Source organism: Saccopteryx leptura, chromosome 5 (assembly GCF_036850995.1).
Source record: "Saccopteryx leptura isolate mSacLep1 chromosome 5, mSacLep1_pri_phased_curated, whole genome shotgun sequence".
In the NCBI taxonomy this organism is placed as follows: Eukaryota; Metazoa; Chordata; class Mammalia; order Chiroptera; family Emballonuridae; genus Saccopteryx; species Saccopteryx leptura.
In genome coordinates this window covers 96343267-96369459 of record NC_089507.1, presented here as the reverse complement: position 1 = coordinate 96369459, position 26193 = coordinate 96343267, and the positions used below count along the sequence as shown (strand labels likewise).

The following is a 26193-nucleotide window of genomic DNA, read 5'->3' as shown; positions in this document are numbered from 1 at the left end:
TTTTCAACTCACATATGGAACAAAGGACTGTGTCCACAATTTTTAAAGAACTCCCTATTACCAAAAATCCAACTAGAAAATAGGCTAAGGACTTTACATTACAGACATTTCATCAAAGAGGATGCCAACAGAAAATAGGTATATGATAATAGGTTCAACATTATAGGAATTAGAGAAAAGCAAATTAAAACAATTTTGAGATAGTACTACTTATCTGTTGAACTGGCTAAAGTGAAAAAGAGTAATAACACCAAATGCTGACAGGGATGCAGAGAAACTGTCCATCCTTGAGATCTTTGCTAGGAATGTCTTCTAACTCAGGAAGGTAGGACTCCATATATGTATTTGTGGAAAATCAGGGCTTTCTTGCCATTGGATCCTTGCAGATTAGCACCTCCCTAAAGCTGATGTATGTCTATACTCATGCTCGAGCTCTTTTATAGAGGCATGCTTTTCTCATGTTTATGTCTTTGCCCTAGAGGGAACTTTTGTGTTTTCTTTGCTTCCCACTTCCTCTGATGTCAGAGTGGTTAAGCCTTTGATAAACTCAGCCAGTTACTTGTTTCTTCCTCTGGTTCTACCTCATGGCCTGGCTCAGGAGAGAAGTAGCTTCTGTGCCCCCCCCTCCCCCCCGTAACTGTCACTAATAGTTCGCCCCTCGCACCCTTCCTCTCCTTGCACCTGTCTGCTGCCTCAGGCTGCCCCACAAGACTATTTAGATCTCAGGAGTGACATGGACATTTTTGTGCAACTTGTCCATCCACAAATGGCTTTGACCTTCCTGCAATGTGATATGTAGACGTTCCCATTGTGGAATGGCGGGAAACCCCAGTGCTGATACCAACAGTTCTGGGTGATATATTCATCTGGGCCCCTGGGCACATGTCTGAGTCTTGCTGGGACTGTCACCTGCTGTGGAAATGAAGAGGGTGATGATGGATCTCTGAAATTTAAATGACATATTTATGTGTAAGATGCCCGGTAAGATCTCACTGTAGATAATCAGAATCAGTGCCCCTTCTTTTTCCGTCTTAGGTTTTGTGCTTCTGTATCCTACCAACGCAGAGTACAAAGTCTGATGGCCTCTCCTTGTTCATCTTCACAGGGGAACTTTCAGGAAGGAGGACGAGAGGCTTACAAGACTTGTGAGGTTTGGGTGAGAAAGGGCTGAGCCTGCCCAAGACCCTGGGTCCCATGTCAGCTTCTGGATTTTTAGCTAGAAATAGTGGAAGATGCTGTCCGTCACTCCTTCCCGCACCTTCTCACCCCTTCCCACTCCTTCCTGCCCCTTCTTGCCCCTTCCTGCTCCTTCCTACCCCTACTCACCTCTTCCTACCCCTTCCCACCGAGAAACAGACAACATGCAGTAAAACCCACGTGCTTGCACAGTGGATCTGCACAGAAGAGAAGCACCCTCTGGAAGTAGCTTTGTTTAATCTTTATGTAAACTTCTCAAGAACTATCTTTTTAAGAGTTGTTTTTCTTTTTATTTTTGACAGAAGGAGGGATATATGAATCCCAGAAAATAGCTATACTTGTTTGCTTAGAATTTTTTAGCAAGTGATTATAGCAGTTTTGCCTGAAACTGGCCTTTAAATTTTCTGGATTGTTAAGCAAGGCTGATCATTGGTGGTCGTCTCTGGTGGCTGTGTGGAGAGAGCCCTAGGTCTGTACCACCTGGGACCCTGGGAAGGCGGGCCTGACAGGAGAACTTCCAGACCCCTCTCTGTCATCTACATAGCACACTCTCCAGCATTTTGAGATTTTAGAAAGTTCTTTTGGAATGCTCATTTGTAAGATCTTTAGGGCAGTTTAGACTCCAGGTCTCCTGTGCTGGGAGTGGTTTTCCTTTAACATGAGCAGCTTGTTTTCAAGTCAGCGGCGGTTGGAGGGAGGTTGGCTCTTTCTCTCCTGTGATTTAGAATAGAAGACACTCCAGACAGGCTATTTTCTTGAATGCCTCCTACAGTTGGAGTGTTTGACATACCATAGTGAAAAGCTACAGAGGACATTTAATATATATAAAGTAAAAAGATAAAGCTTTAAGTGACAGTATTCAGGAACTTAACTGGCTAGAATTACAATTTTAACATGGTGGCACATTTAAAATACTTTTTTTTCTTTTTGTTGATGGCATTAACTAAATGTTTTAACGAACTTTTTGGTCATTCATGTTAACATAAAAATCCCAATTGGCCTGACCAGGCGGTGGCGCAGTGGATAGAGCATCAGACTGGGATGCAGACAACCCAGGTTCGAGACCCCGAGGTCGCCAGCTTGATCGCGGGCTCCTCTGGTTTGAGCAAAAGCTCACCAGCTTGAACCCAAGGTCGCTGGCTCCAGCAAGGGGTTACTCAGTCTGCTGAAGGCCCGTGGTCAAGGCACGTATGAGAAAGCAATCAATGAACAACTAAGGTGTTGCAATGCGCAAGGAAAAACAAATGATTGATGCTTCTCATCTCTCTATGTTCCTGTCTGTCTATCCCTCTCTCTGACTCACTCTCTGTCTCTAAAAAAAAAAAAAAAAATCCTAATTGTGTGAATATGTAGTTCTTGAGAATTATTACCCTTCATACTATTAGAATAAGCGTTGGTGATTTTATAATCCTAGTTCAGGTTTTATATTTATTCTGATTATCTTAAAATATTCTTATGAAACATAAATTTCTAAATTTTACATTGGAAATATACATAAACTAATGAGTGATGAATACAGCAGTACAGATAGTAACAAAGGGAAGCATAGTCACTATGAAGTGATATGAATATTGGCAAGAGAGAGCCAGGCTTTGGAGGGGCTTGTGGCCCTGCTGATGAGTTTGCTCTCAGTCCTGAAAGCACTGAGCAGCCTTGACAGGCCCCAGGCAAGAAGTCACTCCCTTCTACTTAAAGGCCAGAGGGCTGGCTGCACGTGGAGAGAGGGTGGGTGGTTGGGACTGAAGAGCTAGAGCTGGAGCATCTGTTTTGGATCATGCAGGGAGAGCTGTTGGCATCTGGTGTCAGTGACAGGATGAAAGAAGCAAATGGATGGCTTTCCTCAGGATTTGTGATGCTTCTGTAACTGTCTTTGGCCTCACCTTTCTGGATTGGCCATGGCCATAATCCCTTCCAACTTGTAACTGCACATAACTTGCTAGCACACAAGCAAGGCTGCTTTCATGTGTCTTCCTGCCCCGCTTGAAGGCCAGAACCCTAACTGTGTGCCTCTTAGTGTAGGTCACACATTTGAACATGTAATAGATGCTGGCAATTACTTGTTGGGTTATTATACCTGCTTCATGCTTCTTGAGACTTTTCACTTTGTGGGTGTATGAATTTTTTCAATTATGGTAGGAGGTACGCTATTACTATTTTATCAATGAGAAAAGTGAGGCCCTGAGAAGTCAGCCACCCTTGTGGGGTTCCCTGGTTTGTGCTCAGGGGGAAGGAGAGGTCTCCAGTCTGCCTGTTCCCACTCCCCTGTACAGTGGGTATTTGCCGGAATATCACCATCTCTATCTTCTCAAATGAGAAGCCTGTGCAGAGCTGACAATCATGCCTCCAATAGTGGGGCGAGAGGGAGAATGCCTGCAAGGGTGTTCCTAAGCCTTATAAAGCCATCGACTAAGGAAAGAAATGCCAGGAAAATTCCAAACATGAAAATGATTGCTTTGTTTTATGAATGTTTGTTTCAGCATCATATAATAAAATAAATTCCTGACACCAGAATGGAAACCATCACCACTAAGCCAGTCTGGTTACTGTGAACTGATTCTGGCATGGCCAGGGCTTATAGGTTATTGGTGGGGTGCTCTCTGTTGCCTGGAGACCATAGGGCTCTGCGTTTTCCCACCTTGGCCAGATGTGTACAGGTCTGGTGACTCTGCACAAACCCCACTGGGCTGAATTTGCCAGAATGAGGGTGAGATGGAAAAACGGGGAAGCTGCAGTGTCCCCTTCACTTTCGTATTTATTGGGCTGGCTTTCTCTTCACTTTTCTCAGACTCAGGTTTTACCCTGAAACTCTGTATTTACAATATAAGTAAGAAAAGGAATTCCATTTGGGGAGGGAAATAAAAATTATCTTTTCTGTCTCAGTATCATTTAGCCATCTATCAGTGGTTTGTTTTACTTGCATTTTCATTTTAAATTTATGACTTTTCTATAACTCAGCTTTCTTTCTCTCTTTCTTTCTTTCTTTCTTTCTTTCTTTCTTTCTTTCTTTCTTTCTTTCTCTTTGTAACAGGACACTTGACAACTTTATTTCTACTGCGGGAATTTCTTTTTAGGGTTTAAAAAAAATTATTTACTGAAAAACCAATTAGCTACACTTCCTCTCTCCTCCTTACTTCAGATCTGTAACAAGCATTGTCTTCAAAGTAAAACTTTGGAAATTTGAAGTGGAAAGACTACTAAAAAGGACCTGCTGCTTCACATCACATCTCTACGCAATTAACAACTATCATCCTACAATAAATAGAGGGAGAAAGCATTGATTTGTTGTTCCACTTATTTATGCACTCATTGGTTGATTCTTGTATGTGCCCTGCCAAGGGATCAAACCCATAGCTTTAGCATACCTGGATGATGCTCTAACCAACTGAGCTACCTGGTCAGGGCTCTACTGCTAGAATTTAACGTCTTATGGAATTTCTTTGTCCGTGGATAACATAAATTATACTTTTTCTTGAAGTGGAAAGTGATTTAAAAGATTACTACTTTAATTTTCTCCTCACTGAGTTTTACTAATGATTTTTTAAATTTACTTTTCTTTTACGCATTTTTATTTTTAAAATGAAACGGGAGTTAAATAAATGGGTGTCTTGAGTATTCAAGCATGGAAAATATGCTCTTTGGAATTTTATATGGAAAATAATCAAGCATGGATCCTGTGGTTCAAGCCTTCTACCATTAGAAGCTAGTTTTCAAGGAGCAAAATACTATAGATGCAGCTTGTGGCGAGCGGGGGAGGATGAGCTCTACCTCTTGTTGATGGTATCTTTTAGCTCCAGGTTGAGAGAATGCTAATTAACGTGTAAACCATGGGCTATTTATTGTAGGATGATAGTTGTTAATTGCATAGAGATGTGATGTGAAGCAGCAGGTCCTTTTTAGTAGTCTTTCCACTTCAAATTTCCAAAGTTTTACTTTGAAGACAATGCTTGTTACAGATCTGAAGTAAGGAGGAGAGAGGAAGTGTAGCCAATTGGTTTTTCAGCCTGAGCTGATGCAAAGTGGAGGAACCATGCTAATACTATGGCCTCGGTTGTAGTTCTGCATTGGACAAATACCAGGGAGGCATTCTGCGTAGATGGAATTGTGTGTGAAGCCAGCCAGTTTCTTTTTGTCTATGTATCTCTCCATTATATATTATCTATCTATATCTTACTTACCTAACTGTATCCATTGTTTACCCATTCCCTATCTGCATGTTATCTATCAATGATCTATTCTTTGTATCAATGAGTCATCGATTATTTACCTAACTATAGCTGTCATCTATCTTTAACTTATCTGTCTTTATTGTATTAGCACAAAACCTGTGGGTTGCTTTAGAACAATGGACAGGGAGTAAGTGCCCTCACTAGAAAGTGCTTCTATAATCTGCAGTGAGTTTGTCAGAGAATCTGGTAGATCTCTGACTACCAGAGCTAAAGTGGTTCCAGAGTTAAAAATACCTGGACTTTCTCCCTGAAGATGACAAGGTGTAGCAAGGGCATGTTTAGCCCTGATGCTCCAGGCACCTGAGTGAACCTAGCCTCTTGTCACAGATGCTGGATCCTTTTGAGTAACACACAAATAAAACTGTTGTATTACACACTTGAATAATGGAATTGCTATCGCTTTCCCCCTCTGCCCTTTCCCTCGTGGTCACTAAGCAGTTAAAACAGTCACCCTGTGTTTGCCGTAACTATGAATGCAGCTTCTCTCCAGAAGAACTTCATTTATTTGAAGTTACTCTGTGACACATGTCTGCTGCTCATTGTGTGGCTAAACCCATCAACATGCAGGCCTACTTTGTGAAGCAGCAGGGTTCGGTACGCGTTCTGGAGGACACTGGCCCATGAAGGCATCACAACCTGGTTTTGAGGACGAGCCACACGTATATTACAAAAATAAACCATCGGCAGCTCTTGAGGCCTCATGAGATTAGCAGCACTGTGATTTGTGCAGAAGTCTGTACAGTGGGAGACCAGACATGGGAATGTCACTGACCTGGGCCTGGTGTGGGAGAGTGACAGCACCCGGTGGTTGCAAGGTTGTCTCTGAGAGCAAGAGGTCTTGGGGGGCTAGAGCTGGGCAGGGCATCCAGAGAATGCTGACCACATCAGTGCTGGTTGGAGTGGCAGATTCTGAGTATGGTTTCAGTGGGGAAAGCTCTGAACTTGGACTAGCTTTGTTTTCTTTTTAGATCTGGGGCTCTGAGTAAGTAGCATGAGTAAGTATTATTTGTGCCTCAGTTGCTGTAGGGCCAGGGGCTGCTGTCTTCGTGGCCATTCGCATGCAGGTTCCCATTGAATTCGGACGGTAAAGAAACAGTGGAGCCAAAAAATGGTGGGCCTTTATTAAAGTCTCGCACTGGCTGACGAGCAAACAGGCAGGGTAAACACTTCCCTCTCCCAAAGCCACTGACACGTTCTCCAGTTCTACAACCAGGAGAATATTGTCTGGTTTCTCCTAGAATCAAAGGCCTTACCAGTCTCAGTGGAGCTCGCAAAGCCCCTCACCTCTGGTTCCCCATCTGCACACCTTCTCTCTCCCTGCCAACATGGCTTCTTTCTTCAGCACTCTGCATTCTCTTCTCTCTCACTTCGCAAACACGGCTTTTTTTTCTCAGCCCTCTTCTTCTTCTCTCTCTTTTCAAAACTTTGTGGCACAAAAACCTTTCCTCCAGCAAACATTAGCAAAACAACAGCCCTTCCCAAGCAGGAAGGTAATTTGCAATTTCACAGACCACATGCACCTGGCGCTGCCCAGCCCCCAATGCGCAAACTATAAGAGAGCAAACGTAAAAATCGTATTTTACAGACTAATGTGACCAACAGTTGCTTACCTGTAAAGTTAATTGTTGTAAGGATTAAGAGATTATTTAGGACATGTAGGACAGGGCCACAGTGACATCTTCCCTTTTAATAGGGGTCATGATTTCTTGGGGAAAGTGCATTTTTTCTTTAATTGTAAGGTCTTAGCAAATTGGAGTTTTCCAAAATAAGACAATTTAAAAACAGAGTTCAAAGTGAATTTCTTGTGAAGTTAGTTTACACTGAAAATAGAAGGAGGAAACCTTCTTATATTTAAATGTTCATCTGAGAGATTTTTAAAATTTGAGCTGAGTTTTGGGTGTACAACAAGTTGAAATGGTGTTGGTTTGCCAAGGATGAGACTGGGTGGTGGAATCATGCATAGATGCGTGAGCTGTCAGGTCCTGAATGGCCAGTGAGGATGTCTGGGGTTGTGCGCCCTCTAAGCAGGAGGTGTCTGCCTAGTGTGCAGGGAGCCTCGTAGGAGGCCAGTATGTTCTAGTCGTTGGATACCCTGATACACTCCTGCTCACGTGTTTCTTTTCCTAGTCTCTGCTTTTATTTCATCCAGGTGTCCCCTCCATTGCAGGAAGCAAACTGTTTTAGAATTTGTAAAATGCTGAGCATGAGCCAAAGTGGATTAAGCGGGAGTACAATTAGCATGGAAATTAGCCTCCTGATAGTTTTGTTATTTCCAAAGACTGGTCTGGGAAGAACACTGGTGAAATACAGTGAATCTGCTGGGGAGGTAGGGACAACTGCCTTCTCTAGTCAGAGATGCTGAGGGGACGGCTGGGGCTTGCTCCTGCTTTGCTGTCAAAGAGCAGAAAGTGCCTTTTTATGCAGGTTATTTTATCATGTTTTCTCAAAGCCAGTTGTTTTTCTCATGATATTAAACAATGAGCAGTCAGTTAGAACAGCGATTTTCAACCTTTTTGTCTCATGGCACAAATACACTAATTACTAAAATTCTGTGGCACACCAAAAAATACATTTTTTGCTGATCTGACAAAAATAAAGGGGTAATTTTGACTCGTACACATCAGACAGCCATTGTATTAGCTGTTGTCCTTTTCCCTTTTTTTTTTTTACAATCTAAGGGAAATGAGGTCAGTGCCCTGATTAAATAGTCAGGTGTTGCATGTTTTAAAAATCCTGTGGCACACCAGTTGAAAACTGCTGAGCTAGAGAGATTTCTGAAGGGTGGGGTAAGGTATGAGAGACACTTCTCAGTCAGCATTTCTGTGTTCACTTACTCCCTTGTCCTGATCAGTCACAAAGCTATTCCAGAGTGTGCACGTGCATTTGAGTATTTTGGGTGTGGATATTTTGGACATTATTTTAAAATTGGAGTTATGATGGGGTCTTTCCAAGAGTACGGACCAGCCCCAGCCCTGAATGGTGAATGAATGTAGGTACAGAGTGTGGCAGACCTGGGATGGGGGCAGTGTTGCACTTTAGTCTGATCAGCGCACTGACAGTGGCAGCCCACGTATGTGTGGCCTCAAAAATGCGCATCAACAGAGAGCAGGATGCATTTTTTTTTGTATCTTCTGTTGTTTATAATTCTGTGTTTCAATATGAGTCATGTGTTTTGAGGGGTAAACAAGACTACAGTGAGCTGTGAGTTACACATCAGACATTAATCACTGAGAGCACTTAATGGTCTGACCAACTTTAGTAAGCATATCTCACTAGAAAAAGCAAATTTACCAATTTGTGTATGACCCATATAACTGTTCATTTGCTTGCTATATTTTTATTCAAACACCAGTTTTTGGCTCTTCTGGGATTGAAAGATTGATCAGACATTACAAAAAAATTAGATTCTAAAAAAATTCAAGGGAAAAAAATTCATGTTTTGTATGCATTAGGGCTTATATTTAAAAAGGCTGTTGTATGTCATACAGGTTATTTGATGCCATGTACTCAGCACTTAGGAAGAATGTCAGCATGGTGATTATGGCTCCTGCTCTTCTGTCTGTGAAATTCTGGTTTTAACATTGTAATTCTTATTTTACTGATAAGCACCTTTCTCATATATTTTAGATTTCCATAGGTCCCATGTTCTTTAGCTTTGTTTTATTTAATGTTCCATTTGGTCTAGGTCACTTATTTTCAAAAATACCGTAGCAGTTTAAAGTCCTTGGGACTGAAATGCCTAAGAGAAAAAAATCTCATTAATGGAAGAAGGTGCTAATCATTGATGCTTTAGGGCAGCTCTAACTGATGTGGACCTGCACAGTTTGTGGTTGACTAGTCTAATGAGAGCTGTGAAGACTGGGGTGGTTTCCTGCTCTGGCAGATGTGAATAAGATTTTAAGAATCTAATTCTGCAGCCTTTCAGAGCTGAAACCTTGCAAGGAGGGCCGGGAAAGCATTTTTGTTTGATGGCAGGGGAAAGGTCAAGGTGAATGAGTAAAGTGTTTTATTTTAAAATTATAATTATAAGTCAAACAGAAAACACAGTTGTGACTACATGTCTTAGACTTTGTTGAGTTATTAATCACTTCTATGCGTGGGGACCATTCTGAATCTTTCTCTCCTTCTCTTATAGGTGACATTACACAAAAAGGATATGAGAAGAAGAGGTCAAAATTAATTGGCGCCTACCTGCCCCAGCCTACGAGTATGTAAACTTTGATGATATGTTATCTAGTTTAAAGACTTAACTGCAACATGCAAGAGAAAGAACTGAGCACACATCCTTTCTTAGTCCCTGATTTGCATGAGGACTGCGCTCCTGACACTGTGCTAGCCCCATCTAAGTCCTTTGTATGACTGCATGTATGTTTTATAAATGTAGAACACACATATGATATTCTATGAGTGTGCCTAATATATTTAATAAGTATTTTATTGTAGAGGCAATAATGTGGTTGATTACTTCAAAATGCTGTAATCATAAAAAAGATGAGAGAAGTTATGATTTAAACATGACTTTTGGTTTGGTGAGTTAAAAATTATTGCTATTGCTTATACAATAGTTTAAATTCATCCAGGGTTTTTGTTGAAGTCATTGGGAGTCCGACCACACGACCACATCTAGAAACCAAAAAATTGTATAATATCCTGCCTGGGATTATGAAATCATAAAGGTTTGTTTTGCTTTGAAATCTGATTGTAAAATGTTATGGGTTCTTCCTGAAAGTACAAAGTGTGTTTCGTTCCATGTCCAGATTTGTAGACTCTTTGCACTTGAGCTAGGTCTGTGCACTCCAAGAAACTGAAAATGATACCAGGCTGGCTGGAGGTCTCACGCTTCAGTTCTAATGAAGCTCAGTTTGGTTTCAGGGTGACCTTGAGATGATGAGGCTTTGGGATGGCATAAAGCTAATGCAGGTAATGCTGTACTGTAGGAGAAATGATAGCATAAATTTGAAGGTGCCGCCTGAACTCTACAGTTTTCACTGTTAAAATAATTTTTAAATCTGCTCAGATGTTTCTGCTAGAGAAGGGTTAAGGCTGCAGCTGCATGTAGCACACAGATTCCCAAACTCTGTACCTCCTGATCTCCAGGCTGCGACCAGTAGTGCTCTGTCAGGGTTAGGACCATCTCCTGGAGCTCACATTCCAGGAAGCAATTTGTGTATTGAGCTTCTGCTGTGTTTATAGCTTTGTGTTTATTTTTTAAGATTTTTGTTTGTTTTGTTTTGTGTTTTGAGAGAGGGAGAGGGAAAGAGAGAGAGATGAGAAGCATCAACTTGTAGTGGCTGCACTTTAGTTGTTCATTGATTGCTTCTCACATGTGCCTTGACTGCAGGGAGGAGTACTCCAGCCGAGCCAGTGATCCCTTGCTCAAGCTAGCGATCTTGAGCTGAAGACAGTGACCATGGGGTCATGTCTATGATCCCACACTCAGACCAGAGATCATGGGATCATTTTGATGCTCCCAAGCTCAAGCCAGTGACCTTGGGGTTTTGAACCTGGAACCTCAGCATCCCAGGTCAATGGTCTCTCCACTGAGCTACCACTGGTTAGGCTGTAGTTTTTGTTTATTTGTTTGTTTTTGTTTGTTTGTTTTTTGTTTTTTTTCCTGAAGCTAGAAACGGGGAGGCAGTCAGACAGACTCCCGCATGCGCCCGACCGGGATCTACCCGGCATGCCCCCAGGGGGCGATGCTCTGCCCATCTGGGGCATTGCTCCATTGCAACCAGAGCCATTCTAGTGCCTGAGGCAGAGGCCACAGAGCCATCCTCAGTGCCCCGGCCAACTTTGCTCCAATGGAGCCTTGGCTGCAGGAGGGGAAGAGAGAGACAGAGAGGAAGGAGAGGGGGAAGGGTGAAGAAGCAGATGGGCACTTCTCCTGTGTGCCCTGGCTGGGAATCAAACCTGGGACTCCTACACGCCAGGCCGACGCTCTACCACTGAGCCAACCGGCCAGGGCCTTTGTTTTGATTGTGTGTGTGTGTTTTTCTTTCCCTGATTCTTAAGAGAGTTAACACAAATATGGGCTTGTTGTACAGCCTGACTTAGCTAATGGGGTGGATGGGTTTCCTGTTGTCTAGTTTTAGAAGGAATAAGCCAAGTGAACTAAAAACAAATCAAGTTTTTGGTTGACTCATGCCCACTGGTGAAAGGCTTTAGGAGCCTGTGTGAGCAGAGGAGTAGACGATGATCTCCCTCTCTTCTCTTTCTTTCATCCTCTAGTTGTACTATGTGGTGATGTTCATCTTCATGGCTCATGATTATGAATCCCTTTCAGCAGGTGGCCCCTGCACATCTAGGCTGGCAGGCTGACTAGGCTCTTGACATTGTTGGGTTCTCATTTCTTTGCCTTACAAAAGAAGAGTAAAACAGAAGCAGTTCTCAGAAAATCATTTTTCAGCCATGGTGCCAAGAACATGGCTGACTATGTGGTCTAGATGCTCAGGGTGGTACCTGTGTCGTGTGGTCCCTTTGGTGTTCTTTGTGCTTTTCTGCATGGGGTCAGCAGCTCTGCTCAGCGCTGTAACAAATTTAAAAAAAACTAAAGTTTGAATTAATTAGTTTTTTTTCGACTTGTTACAGCAGCAAACGGAGCTGCGGTGGCCCGGTGTAGACTGCAGCACAGTGAAGGCGCCTCGCGGAGAATGCCACACTCTGGCCACATCGGGGTGTGTGACATCAGAGAAGCCGCTGGCAGGGAGCGGGTGGCCAGCACCGTGGGAAACCGGCCTCTGTTTTACTTTCGTTTCGGTGAGCGCACTTTTCTAAGCGAGAGAGGGACCCCATGACAGTGAAATGTTTGAAATAGACCTTTACCCAGTGCCATTCAGAACAGAAGTGCAGGGCTTAGCGTTGTGGACCCCAGGAGATCCCATGTCTGATTCCCCACTCTCTAGCTGAGGTCACACAAGTTTTCAGAGGCCACAGTGCTCCTAGGTCACAGAGTTATCACAGGTTCTGGAACCACGACCACCCACTGACTGGGGGCCAATTCTGAGGGTTCTCTATTAGAATCAGATATGCTGTTTTAACAACCCTATTTTCGCAGTTGGGACACTGCTTACAAAACACTTGAGGAAGCAAAATGCATGACAAATTCTACAATTCTTTTTAAAATTGTTTGTCTTCTGCTGACCTTTGTCTAATACCAAACACATCAGCAAAGAACTAGTAGTTCCTGACCTCTGAAACCTGCTGAGAGGAGTGAGAGCTACAGCCCTTCACACTGCTGTCCCCCAAAGGCAGTGTGATGAGATTTGATTGAAAAATAAAACCATTTACTCACAGTGTATTCTTAGATAATGATCCACAGAGGTCAAAATTATTTAGTGGATAATATTTTAAATACATGAAGCCCAAAAAGGTGAGTTCAATGCACCTTTTAGTAGAATGAGAAAATAAGCATTTGTAAGTTTTAGGCTTATTTTCAGGGTTTTACCTCAAATAAAAGTCATGCACAAATAATAGAGAAAATTTGATGTTACAATTGACCCTCAGGATCTCAAAAGAGTCACCCAGCCTGATCACCCCACGTGGCTTCCTTTGCTCCCCTCTGAGCCACTTGCTGACTGATATAATGAATGTCCTTGCAGGAAGAATGGAGGGTTGGTGAGTGGGTGGTGTAGTCGAGTGTTAACTATGAGTCCTTTTCACAATTACGAAGTCTCACACACCTAATTGAAATTTGAAGACGGGAGAGCCTGCTTGGGGATGCTGCTCTGTAGGCCTTGTGGTCCAGCCCAGGCCCACTGGGAAGGAGATGGCATGATTCAGGTTCAGAGACTGGAGGCCCAGTGAGTTCTCCAGTTTTTACTATTAATGTTTATTTTTGAGAATTTGCCCTGGGTGAACAATTACCCGTAAAGGACTTTGTCCTTGAGAAGCCATGAGGAGAGCGTATCATTTTACAACAGAATAATTCTTTCTAGATCAGTTTTAGAAATTTTGCTTTTGCTTTAGGATCTGTGTGCAGCACATTGTGTTTTATCAGAAAAAATTCTAGGACTTATCCAGAAAGTGTTATAAAAATATTTCCACACTATTATTTGGGACACGTGATTATGAATTAGAACAGCCTGTTTAGGTATTCAGCAAAAACCAATAGCTCAAGTCAGAGCTAGCAGCCTGTCCCGGGGAAGGCGCCCAAGGAGCAGGTGGTTTCCTGGTTTTCATCCCTGCTGAGCGACCGTCACAGAGTATCTGTGTGGCTGGCGTTCGCCTGGAAGATATGGCGTATTGATGAGCGCAGTGTTGAATATGCACCTAAATCTAGGTGAGAAAAGTTGTGCCAGAATCTGGAAAGAAAAATGAAAATGATATATTCATAAAGGAAAAGATCAGAAAGACTATATTGAAAATCATTTTCAAAGCAATAGTATTATTTAGGAGAACTCATTTGGTATGAGTCTTCTTACAGTTTTTGGCTATGTAGTATCTCTTTCAAGATCTTTTGTTCTGTAAACTTGATACATTTTGTGAAAAAAGAAATGAAAATCCATTCTCTTCAGGAATATCTTCACATAGTGACAACTTTTGCTGACTCTCCAGGGTTTTCAGGAAGGGGCCCTTGTGGCAAGAAGTAGTTAATTCCAGGCTTACTATGAATAGTGAAATTTTTCTTGCCCAAATATAGTCCTCCTTTCTCATAACCAGTGGTGGGATTCAGCTGATTCACACCGGTTCAGCAGAACTGATACCTAATATTTTGTTGAGTTTGGCGAACTGATTGTTAAAATGGCACTTGTAATCAGGGTTCTCTCTAACATAGGTGCCTGGGTAGCTGCCCAATGTGGAAATAACAAATTTACATTGCTCACTCTTTTTTAACATTCATCTGCGCAACAGCGTATTCTAAGAGCCCATAGTGATTTTCATTCCGTCTGTAGGTGGAAAAAAATTGCAAGTGAAGATGCCAATCAAGAAACAATATGGAAATATCTTAAATAACAGTTTTATTGGTTTTTGTCAGATATTACTTAGTATTTTTTATTAACATTTTAAAAGTCTTTCTTATAATCTGGTTTCGTGTACCTCTTTTATTCTTATTTGAGTATTAAGTGCATGAAATAATAAACTACCTTTCGGTATATCTTTTTTTATACTTAAAATGGACATTAGGGCAGAGAACGGTTGTTAAATGATTTGAATCCCACCACTGCTCATAATGTGTATATTAACTAGATTCAGCTTTCTACATGATTGTCCATCAAATATTTCTCAGTGCTAAGTGATTTATGTGGATTTAGTCTTCTCCAGGCCCAACTTAAGTTTTCTTCAACAGCCACTCGGCTTTGTCGTGACTGAATAGTTGAAACAATCTTGGTAATTTGGTTAAGGTGACTGGGGACGCAAATCTGTCTCTGTCCTTCCTGCCTTCTGGAAATTGGCTGTAGGATCCATAGGAACAGCCTCAGAGAAGAGACAACCTGGTCAGGGTGAATTTGTCTGCCTTGCCTGACCTGTGGTGGCGCAGTGGATAAAGTGTCGACCTGGAAATGCTGAGGTCACCGGTTCAAAACCCTGGGCTTGCCTGGTCAAGGCACATATGGGAGTTGATGCTTCCAGCTCCTCCCCCCTGTCTCTCTCTCCTCTCTCTCTCCTCTCTAAAATGAATAAATAAAATAAAAAAATAAAAATATATTAAAAATATATATATTAAAGAATTTGTCTGCCTTTGTTTCCACTGGAGATGATAGATGGCCCTGCATGGAGTTGAGATTCAGCTGTGTCAGAGGGTCTTATACACGGTGGCCTGGCCTTTGTAGTTCCTCAGATCTTCATGCTCCTCTGATGTTCGTGTCAGCCATTCTGCACATGCTGTACCCTTTGCCTACATCTGCATCATTTGAACTTCAATTCAGGTGTTACTTCTACATGGATTCCTTTGTGGTCCCTCAGGTTAGGACAGGCCCTCCAGTCCTGATCTTCATGATCCTACTTCTGAAATACTTATAATATTGTAGACAGTGGTTGTGCTTGCATATTTGGTGATTCCACCCCAACCTACCCCACCCCAGCCCACAGTGGGACCCCTGTTTCCTTTCTACAACGGTGGGTAGTCAGCAGACATTGTTAAAGGATGAACTGGGTAGATGGACCTGGAACTATATCTGCACCTGACAGATTGGCTGCTGGAGTCCAGGCCCCCTGCACAACTGTGGTTGGTGGGAGTTGGTGTATCCGTCATCAACCCACCACAGGTCCCCGGCTGAGCAGTGAGGCAGGTGTGGCTTACCTGAAGGAACAAGGGAGTTTGGAGAGCTTGTCCAGGAGGGGTGGATGCCAAGTGTTACCCTGGTGATGCCCCAAACACATCAGCAAATGGACCTTTACTGCCTTGGGGAAGCTCTTCTTCAAGATCACAGTTTTATCTTGATTTCTCACTTGGGTAAATTTAAATGGTAAATGATATATTAAGTGCTCATAATTTTTTCCATATCTGAAGGGTTAAAAGATAACATGGTTTTGGACCTCCACTCATTCAATCAGCTGAATTTTATTTTATTACTAATTTCAGAGTTCAGGTTGAGAAATCTTGGTGTTCAGTTCTGTCACTGAGGATCCCCTGTCCTTTGTAATCCTGTTCCTTGAGGGGCCTGGAGCGAGCAGCCTCTGAGCCCAGCCACAAGTTCTCCAACTGTGCCATGAGGAGGAGGTTGCCTGTCATTGGCAAGTTGAGCCCTTGTGAATTTTGCGGTTTGGTCTCATAAGACAAAAGAACTTTCTCATTCTCTCACACTGTATTTAAGGGTATAAACCTGAGACACATGCCCTTGTGTTCTGGTATTGTTTGGGAAGTGAAGCTGGCTGCTCTGCTGCTTTCCTGAGCTGTGGTCAGCTTGTCTGACTCATCTCATTAAATGAACAGCCACTGAGTTTCTCTGGTGCTGGGTTTACACTTTGGTCCATATTTTCATTCTGCCACAAGAGCCACAATCTCCCTGGGCATGGACACCATATTTGCCCATTGTATGCCCAGGGGCACATGGCCTGCCCCAGGAGCAGGGGTGGTTTGGGTTTGATCCAGGAGTTACACTCTGTCATTTGTTCATGGTTAGGATGTGGGATACAAGGTTAAGTCCCAGAACAGGAAACATACAAGTATTTAAATTGGTGTTACCTGTCTGTGACTTAGCATGAATTTTTCCCAGATTGAATTCCTACCTGAAATGAACATTTATCAGTTAAATGTAAATTAACTGTTAACCCAGGAAGACAGTCGTTCTCATCTTGGTGCACAATCTGTTGCACTCAGTGGGATAAGTATTTTATCACAGACAGCTGTGCTTTGAGCATGTGAATGTCCTGTTATTTATTATTATTATTATTTTTTTTTTTTAATAATAATTTTATTTTTTTAATGGGGTGACATCAATAAATCAGGATACTTATATTCAAAGATAACAAGTCCAGGTTATCTTGTCGTTCAATTATGTTGCATACCCACCACCCAAAGTCAGATTGTCCTCTGTCACCTTCTATCTTGTTTTCTTTGTGCCCCTCCCCACCTCCTTTCCCTCTCCCATTCCCCCCTCCCCCCCGTAACCACCACACTCTTATCAATGTCTCTTAGTTTCACTGTTATGTCCCACCTACGTATGGAATAATACAGTTCCTGGTTTTTTCTGATTTACTTATTTCGCTTCGTATCATGTTATCAAGATCCCACCATTTTGCTGTAAATGTTCCGATGTCATCATTTCTTATGGCTGAGTAGTATTCCATAGTGTATATGTGCCACATCTTCTTTATCCAGTCATCTATTGATGGGCTTTTTGGTTGTTTCCATGTCCTGGCCACTGTGAACAATGCTGCAATAAACATGGGGCTGCATGTGTCTTTACGTATCAATGTTTCTGAGTTTTTGGGATATATACCCAGTAGAGGGATTGCTGGGTCATAAGGTAGTTCTATTTTCAGTTTTTTGAGGAACCACCATACTTTCTTCCATAATGGTTGTACTACTTTACATTCCCACCAACAGTGTATGAGGGTTCCTTTTTCTCCACAGCCTCTCCAACATTTGCTATTACCTGTCTTGCTAATAACAGCTAATCGAACAGGTGTGAGATGGTATCTCATTGCCGTTTTGATTTGCATTTCTCTAATAGCTAAAGAAGATGAGCATCTTTTCATATATCTGTTGGCCATTTGTATTTCTTCCTGGGAGAAGTGTCTATTCATATCCTCTTCCCATTTTTTTATTGGATTGTTTGTTTGTTTGTTGTTGAGTTTTATGAGTTCTTTGTATATTTTGGATATTAGGCCCTTATCTGAGCTGTTGTTTGAAAATATCATTTCCCATTTAGTTGGCTTTCTGTTTATTTTGTTATCAGTTTCTCTTGCTGAGCAAAAACTTCTTAGTCTGATGTAGTCCCATTCATTAATTTTTGCCTTCACTTCTCTTGCCTGTGGAGTCAAATTCATAAAATGCTCTTTAAAACCCAGGTCCATGAGTTGAGTACCTATGTCTTCTTCTATGTACTTAATTGTTTCAGATCTTATGTTTAGATCTTTGATCCATTTTGAGTTAATTTTTGTACAGGGGGAGAGACTGTAGTCCAGTTTCATTCTTTTGCATGTGGCTTTCCAGTTTTCCCAGCACCATTTATTGAAGAGGCTTTCTTTTCTCCATTGTGTGTTGTTGGCCCCTTTATCAAAAATTATTTGACTATATATATGTGGTTTTATTTCTGGACTTTCAATTCTGTTCCATTGGTCTGATTGTCTATTTTTCTGCCAATACCATGCTGTTTTGATTGTCGTGGCCCTATAATATAGTTTGAAGTCAGGTATTGTAATGCCCCCAGCTTCATTCTTTTTCTTTAGGATTGCTTTGGCTATTCGGGGTTTTTTATAGTTCCATATAAATCTAATGATTTTTTGCTCTATTTCTTTAAAAAACGTCATTGGAAGTTTGATGGGAATTGCATTAAATTTGTATATTGCTTTGGGTAATATAGCCATCTTGATTATATTTATTCTTCCTAGCCAAGAACAAGGTATATTCTTCCATCTCATTATATCTTTTTCGATTTCCCTTAACAATAGTTTATAGTTTTCATTATATAAGTCCTTTACATTCTTTGTTATGTTTATTCCTAAGTATTTTATTTTTTTTGTTGCAATCGTGAAGGGGATTATTCTTTTGAGTTCCTTCTCAGTTGTTTCATTGTTGGCATATAGAAAGGCTATTGACTTCTGTATGTTAATTTTGTATCCTGCGACCTTACTGTATTGGCTTATTGTTTCTAGTAGTCTTTTTGTGGATTCTTTGGGGTTTTCGATGTATAGGATCATATCATCTGCAAAAAGTGATACCTTTACTTCTTCTTTTCCGATATGGATGCCTTTTATTTCTTTGTCTTGTCTGATTGCTCTGGCTAGAACTTCTAGTACCACATTAAATAAGAGTGGAGAGAGTGGACAACCCTGTCTTGTTCCTGATTTAAGGGGGAAAGCCTTCAGTTTAGTGCCATTTAATATGATGTTAGCTGATGGTTTATCATATATGGCCTTTATCATGTTGAGATATTTTCCTTCTATACCCATTTTGTTGAGAGTCTTAAACATAAAATTGTGTTGTATTTTATCGAAAGCCTTTTCTGCGTCTATTGATAAGATCATGTGGTTTTTGTTCTTTGTTTTGTTGATATGGTGTATTACGTTAACCGTTTTACGTATGTTGAACCATCCTTGAGATTCTGGGATGAATCCCACTTGATCATGATGTATTATTTTTTTAATATGTTGTTGTATTTGATTTGCTAGTATTTTGTTTAGTATTTTAGCATTTGTATTCATTAGAGATATTGGTCTGTAGTTTTCTTTTTTTGTGCCATCCTTGCCTGGTTTTGGTATGAGGGTTATGGTGGCCTCATAAAATGTGTTTGGAAGTATTGCTTCTTCTTCAATTTTTTGGAAGACTTTCAGTAGAATAGGAACCAAGTCTTTGAATGTTTGATAAAATTCGCTGGTATAGCCGTCAGGGCCTGGACTTTTATTTTTGGGGAGGTTTTTAATGGTTTTTTCTATTTCTTCTTTACTGATAGGTCTGTTTAGGCTTTCTGCTTCTTCTTGACTCAGTCTAGGAAGGTTGTATTGTTCTAGAAATTTATCCATTTCTTCTAGGTTGTTGAATTTAGTGGCATAAAGTTTTTCATAGTATTCTACAATAATTCTTTGTATATCTACGGTGTCCGTGGTGATTTCTCCTCTTTCATTTTGGATTTTGTTTATATGAGTTCTTTCTCTTTTTTCCTTGGTAAGTCTTGCCAAGGGTTTGTCAATTTTGTTGATCTTTTCAAAGAACCAGCTCCTTGTTCTATTAATTTTTTCTATAGTTTTTCTGTTCTCTAATTCATTTATTTCTGCTCTGATTTTTATTATCTCCTTTCTTCGGCTGGTTTTGGGTTGTCTTTGTTCTTCTTTTTCTAGTTCCTTAAGGTGGGAAGTTAAGTGGTTCACTTGGGCTCTCTCTTGTTTGTTCATATATGCCTGAAGTGATATGAATTTCCCTCTTATTACTGCTTTTGCTGCATCTCATAGATTCTGATATGTCGTATTGTCATTTTCATTAGTCTGTATATATCTTTTGATCTCTGCACTTATTTCTTCTTTGACCCATTCATTTTTTAAAAGTATGTTGTTTAGTTTCCACATTTTTGTGGGATTTTTTTCCTCTTTTTTGCAGTTGAATTCTAGTTTCAAGGCTTTATGATCAGAAAATATGCTTGGTACAACTTCAGTTTTTCTGAATTTGCTGATGTTGTTTTTGTGGCCCAACATATGGTCAATTCTTGAGAATGATCCATGTACACTGGAGAAAAATGTATACTCAGTCACTTTGGGATGAAATGTCCTGTAGATGTCTATCATATCCAGGTGCTCTAGTGTTTTGTTTAAGGCCACTATGTCTTTGTTGATTCTCTGTTTGGATGACTGATCTAGAGCCGTCAGCGGTGTATTGAGGTCACCAAGTATGATTGTGTTTTTGTCAGTTTTTGTTTTAAGATCAATAAGTAGCTGTCTTATATATTTTGGTGCTCCTTGGTTTGGTGCATATATATTAAGAATTGTTATGTCTTCTTGATTCAGTGTCCCCTTAGCCATTATGAAATGGCCATTTTTGTCTCTGAGTACTTTTCCTGTCTTGTAGTCAGCATTATCCGATATGAGTATTGCTACACCTGCTTTTTTTTGGATGTTATTTGCTTGGAGTATTGTTTTCCAGCCTTTCACTTTGAATTTGTTTTTATCCTTGTTACATAGATGAGTTTCCTGTAGGCAGCATACAGTTGGATTTTCTTTTTTAATCCATTCTGCTACTCTGTGCCTTTTTATTGGTGAGTTTAATCCATTTACATTTAGTGTAATTATTGATACTTGTGAGTTCCCTATTGCCATTTTATATCTTGCTTTCTGTTAGTTTTGTGTCTTGTTTGATCCTTCTCTTTCGTTTTTCTATCTTTTGTTTTTATTTGGTTGTATTCCATACATCTTTCCTCTGTTGCTATATTTTTTATCTCATGTGCTTCTGTGGTGGTTTTTTCAATGGTGGTTACCTTTGAGTAATGAAAAGGGTCCCTACCCTGTTCATTGTAGTGCACTATTTTGTGAGTACTTTTGCACTCCATCGTCCTTTGCTACTGTTAATCTCCATCTTCTCCCCCTCTTTCTTTTTGTTGTTGTCACAGTTTAAATTTGGTTTTATTGTGTTCTTCTTGGAGCTTTTACTTGTGGCTCTGTTTTTTTTTTTGTTCTTTGTATCTGATTGGAGAACCCCCTTTAGTAATTCCTGGAGTGGGGGTTTTCTGATGATAAATTCCCTCATCTTTTCTGTATCTGTGAATGTTTTTATTTCTCCTTCATATTTAAAGGATAGCTTTGATGGGTATAGTATTCGTGGCTGAAAGTTCCTCTCTTTCAGGACTTTAAATATTGGGGTCCACTCTCTTCTAGCTTGTAGAGTTTCTGCTGAGAAATCTGATGATAATCTAATGGGCCTTCCTTTATATGTTGTATTCTTTTTTTCCCTGGCTGCCTTGAGAATTTTTTCTTTGCTGTTGGTTTGTGTCAATTTCATTATGATATGCCTTGGAGTAGGTTTGTTGGGGTTAAGAAAACTCGGAGTTCTGTTTGCTTCTTGAACTTGAGGCTTTAGTTCTTTCCACAGGCTTGGGAAGTTCTCATCTATTATTTGTTTGAGTATGTTCTCCATTCCATTTTCTCTCTCTTCTCCCTCTGTTATACCTATTATTCTTATGTTATTCTTTTTGATGGAGTCAGATAATTCTTGTAGGGCTATCTCATTTTTTTTAATTTTTGAGTCTCTTTCTTCTTCTCTCTGCTGTGCCTCAAGTTGCTTGTCTTCTATTTCACTAATCCTCTCTTCTATCTGACCTGTTCTATTAGCTAAGCTTGTTACTTCGTTTTTCAGCTCGTGAATTGAGTTTTTCATCTCTGTTTGATTTGTTTTTATAGTTTCAATTTCCTTGGACATATATTCTTTGTGTTCATTGAGTTGTTTTCTGAGCTCCCTAAATTGTCTTTCTGTGTTTTCTTGTATATCTCGGAGGATTTTTAGGATTTCTATCTTGAATTCTCTGTCATTTAGCTCCAAGGTTTCCAATATATTAAATTTTTTCTCCATAGATTTTTCCTCATCTAGCTGTGTTACCTCTCTTTCTTTTGTATCCATGATATTCGATTTTCTCTTCCTTAATGGCATCTGAGGGTGGTTTTGTTGATAGTATTAATGAGATTTAATAAAGAATAAAAAGTTAAAAAAAAATAAAAAAAATAAAAAATCGAAAATAGTTGTTTTTTTTAAAAAAAATTAATAATGAAATAAAGAAAAATAAAATAAAAATTTTTAAAAAAAGGAAATTATTCCCCCCCTCCGTTTTTCCTCTCCTCTTCTCTCCCCTCTTTCTTGAGAAAATCTTGTGGTGAACTGTGAATTATAATAAACAATGCCTGTGATGGAGGGCCTGAATTGGGGAAAAGTAATAAAGGGGCAAAAAAAAAAAAAAAAAAAAAAAAAGAAAAGAAAAAAAAAGGGCGTATGGACCCACAAAAAGCAAATAAGGAAAAAATTTGGGTCAAGAATAAAATGATTTGCTTTTAGGTGTTGGTTGTCTAAGAGTTATGATGAGAGGAATAAGAGGAAAATGGAAAAATGGGGAGACAAACTAAAAATTTACTATTGTATTTAGTCGAACAAGAACTAGATAAAATGGAGAGCCAGGGATGGGAGCACTGCTAGTGAGTTAAAAAGGTGAAGTAAAACCCCCCCAAAATGCCACAAACATAAGTTTGAGTCCCAGATAAGATAATTTGTTTGTTATTGAGGTTTGAGTGAGAGGAGATGTAAAGGAGAAAGGAAGAAACTAATATAGAGGGAGAAAAGAAAGAGAGAGAGAGAGAGAAAAAAAACAAGAGGGAACCACTAATAGAAGAAAAAAGAAAGGAGAGAGAGAGAGAGTTAAGGGTTTTGGAGTGCAACCCTCATAGAGAGAAAGGAAGAGAAGAGAAAAGATAATGGGAGATGTAACACTTATGGGTAGTGTAGTTCAAGGAGAGGAGAGAGTAAGACCGGCAGAGAGTTAATCTGCCAAATTGGAGGAGGAAAAAAAGTATCAAGAATGAAGATAAGAGAAACAAACGAACAAATATAATAAAATGGGATAGGTTATAAAGTCTGCAGATTATTCTTGATTTTGAGAGGTTATCTTCTTGCTTTTTTTTTTCTCTCCCTCTTCCTGGTCGGTGACTATGTACCCTGGGTTCTGCCCCTTTGGCACGCTCAGGTAGAGGTTTGCAGTTGATAAGTCTCTATGGCAATGTCATGTATTGTGCTTTAGTCTCGTTGGCAGTCGAGGCTATTAGCATTTATAGGCTCCGACAGTGAGAGAGTCCGTGTTCCTGGAGCCTTTCTCCTAGTCTTTCCTTCCTCAATTAGTAGCCTGATAATCCAGCTATGGGGTTGCTGCTGCCTCTGCCTGGATAGTAAGAGGCTCAAAGAGCTGGCAACTCCCCACTCTATTTCCACTCAGCACAGGGCTCTGGGTAAGGCTCAGTCAGTCAGAGCTGCTAGCATAATCAGGCGGGCTTTCCGCCCACTCAAAGACCTCTGGCTCTGTCTGCCACTCTGTCCGGTAACACAGGCGGGCGCCCACTTCCGGGGCGCTTGGAGGAAACTCTCACTCACTGGCTGCGCGCGCAGACCAGGATATCCGGCCAGCAGTCTCACGCTCTGAGTGAAACCCCCAACCACAGGGAAAAGTTGCAGCGTTGGAATTGAGTCTCGCTCCGTCCCCCTGTGCGGCTTTTGCAAGGCGCTGGGGCGGCCCGAGATTCCGCTTTGGCCCACACAAAGGCCCCTGACTCTGCCCCTCTGTGCGATAACACGGGCGCGCACTGCCGAGGCACTCAGAGGAATCTCTCATTCACTATCTGCGCGCGCAAACCAGGATATGAGGCCGGCCGCGTTTCCCTCTGAGTGAAACCCCCAGCAGCACGGAAAATTTCCACCGTTGGAATTAGTTCTCACTCCCTCCCGTGCGTGGCTTTCCCAGGGCGCTGGGGCTGCCCAGAGACTCTGCCCTCGGCCCACAGAAAGGCCTCTGACCCTGCCTCTCCGTGGGGCAACACAGGAACCCACTCTCGGGGCCTAGGAAGAAATCTCTCGCCCACTAACTGCGCACCAACCAGGAGACCGGGTAAAATGGCCGCCCCGCTTGTCTTTCTTTGTTTGGGTTTGGCGCGAGTGTTAGCTTGTATTGCCCGGGTTGCCACAGGATCAGTTTTTCTTCGGCTTGGATCTCCATGCCACAGCCTGGTTCAGCTGTTTGTGCCGTGGCCTGAATCTATTCACCCCCTTTGCCCGCCTCAGTTTCTATATTCAGTTACCAGAGAAAGCTGCCCTGTTTGGGTTAGTGAGGAAGGCGGAGCATTTCTTACTCCCTATTTCCTTCGGGGTTTGGTTATATATTTAGCCAATTTTTCACTCGACCATACCTTTGGGTGTATTGCGAAGCATCTGGAGGCTCCAAGTATAGGTTTTTCTGTTTCTGGTTGAAGATCTTGTTGAGTTTTGGGGGAGATTTATCGGAATCGCTTCCTACCCCGCCATTACTCTGACGTCATCTATTTATTATTTTTTAAAGATTTTATTTATTGATTTTACAGAGCGAGAAATATCAACTCATAGTTTCTTTAGTTTAGTTGTTCATTGCTTACTTGTTGCTTGTCGTGTGTGCCTTGACAGGGCAAGCAAAGGGCCTTGAACTGGCATCCTCAATAGTTCTAGGTCGACGCTCTAGCCACTGCACCACCACAGGCCAGGCTAAAGTCTTGTTATTTTTAGTGACATTTAAGCAGTCAGGGTCCTTCCCCCAATGTCAGTAGCTAAAGGGAGCACACCCAGGACATTCCTGTGTGAGAAATCTGGAGTTTGGGCTGAGCATTCACCAGACAGAATGGTGCTCGCTCTGGAACTGGCCGTATCTTTGAGGTGTAAGAAAAATGCAGAAACTTGCCGCCTGGATTCTGACCACAGACACTGCCTTCAGAACTCATCTTCTCTAACAAGCGAAGACCGAATGTTGGAACATGGAATTAGGCATAAACGCATAAATAACATATAGAGCACTCTTGCCAAACTTTCTCAAGCTCCTAGTCTTCTACACATGTCCAAGACATGAGTTGATAATCAAAATGTTTTAATAGGAAAGTGGTTAGCAAATTTATACTGGTTTATGGCAAAGATTTATGTTAATGAAGTATAAGATAGAAACCACAATAATAGTAATGAAGAAATATGCAGATATGGTTGGGTACAGATTACTTATAATGAAAGCTCTATTTTGTGGTGTTGTCATACAAGCTGATACAAAGCAAACATAGTGAATTCTTATCTGCATGCACAACAGTTGTAGTGTTTGCTTCTGGCAGTCCTTGATTTCACTGTTTTAGAAGTAATTACTGCTGTGGAAGAGTGTAATCAGGTACTAGAAGAGAATGAGACAGTTCAGAAGTTGTTTTTGTATACACTTGAAACATGGAAAAGTCTTCAATAGCTTCGCCAAGAACTAAAGTACAGGATATCTGGGAGGCTTTGTGGACACTGCACCCAGCAGGGAGCAACCAGGAGGCTCTTGAGTTTCCACAAGGGCCCTGGGAGCCTAAGTCACTCCCAAGTGACTGTGCCAATCATGGGACCCAGCAGTTGGAGGATGAGTAGTGTGTCCAGTTCCATGATTAGTAAGAATGGACCAGAATTTGGATGCAGGTCCTCTAGTGTTAAATCCCAAATACATTCTCATTCACATCATCCTTTGCTTACAGTTCATGATTTTTTCTTTAAATGCTGAAAAACCGAGATTTTCAATGTATTCTCTTAATATCAGAATTCTGAAATTCTGACTTTTTCCAGAACATTTAATAACCTGAATAACCACAAGTCTATACTGCAGGTCTCCTGACCTGTTCTCAGCACTGTGTCAGAGTGACAGTGACTGTCCCCTTATCTTTAGGATAATGTGATCATTATTATGACTTCTGTTTATCATAATAAAAGGACTGGATTCATTAGTCTGAAACTGATGGATTGTTTAGGGATAGAACTATGGAGTTAGGAATTTGGGGGGGGATCTTAATCACGTATCGAAGTAACCAAAGTTTTAATAAAAATGGCTTATTTCTCTGCTTCCTCTCTCTTTGGGTTTGAATAAGGTTTTCACGTCTGGAAGGAAAGAGTGTT

The 26193-nt window shown here is 41.1% G+C and overlaps 1 protein-coding gene across 4 annotated transcripts in view; it reads left to right on the top strand.

Annotated features, from left to right (window-relative positions):
• Positions 1-26193, top strand: part of DIP2C (disco interacting protein 2 homolog C) — a 471590-nt gene that overhangs the window by 241106 nt on the left and 204291 nt on the right. For 2 of the 4 annotated variants that reach the window (XM_066387147.1, XM_066387146.1), the window contains exons 2-3: positions 9559-9630; positions 12012-12179. In XM_066387147.1, coding sequence (XP_066243244.1) covers positions 9559-9630; positions 12012-12179 — 240 coding nt within the window. The remainder of the gene's footprint in view (positions 1-9558; positions 9631-12011; positions 12180-26193) is intronic. The other 2 variants (XM_066387148.1, XM_066387149.1) reach the window with 1 other exon arrangement.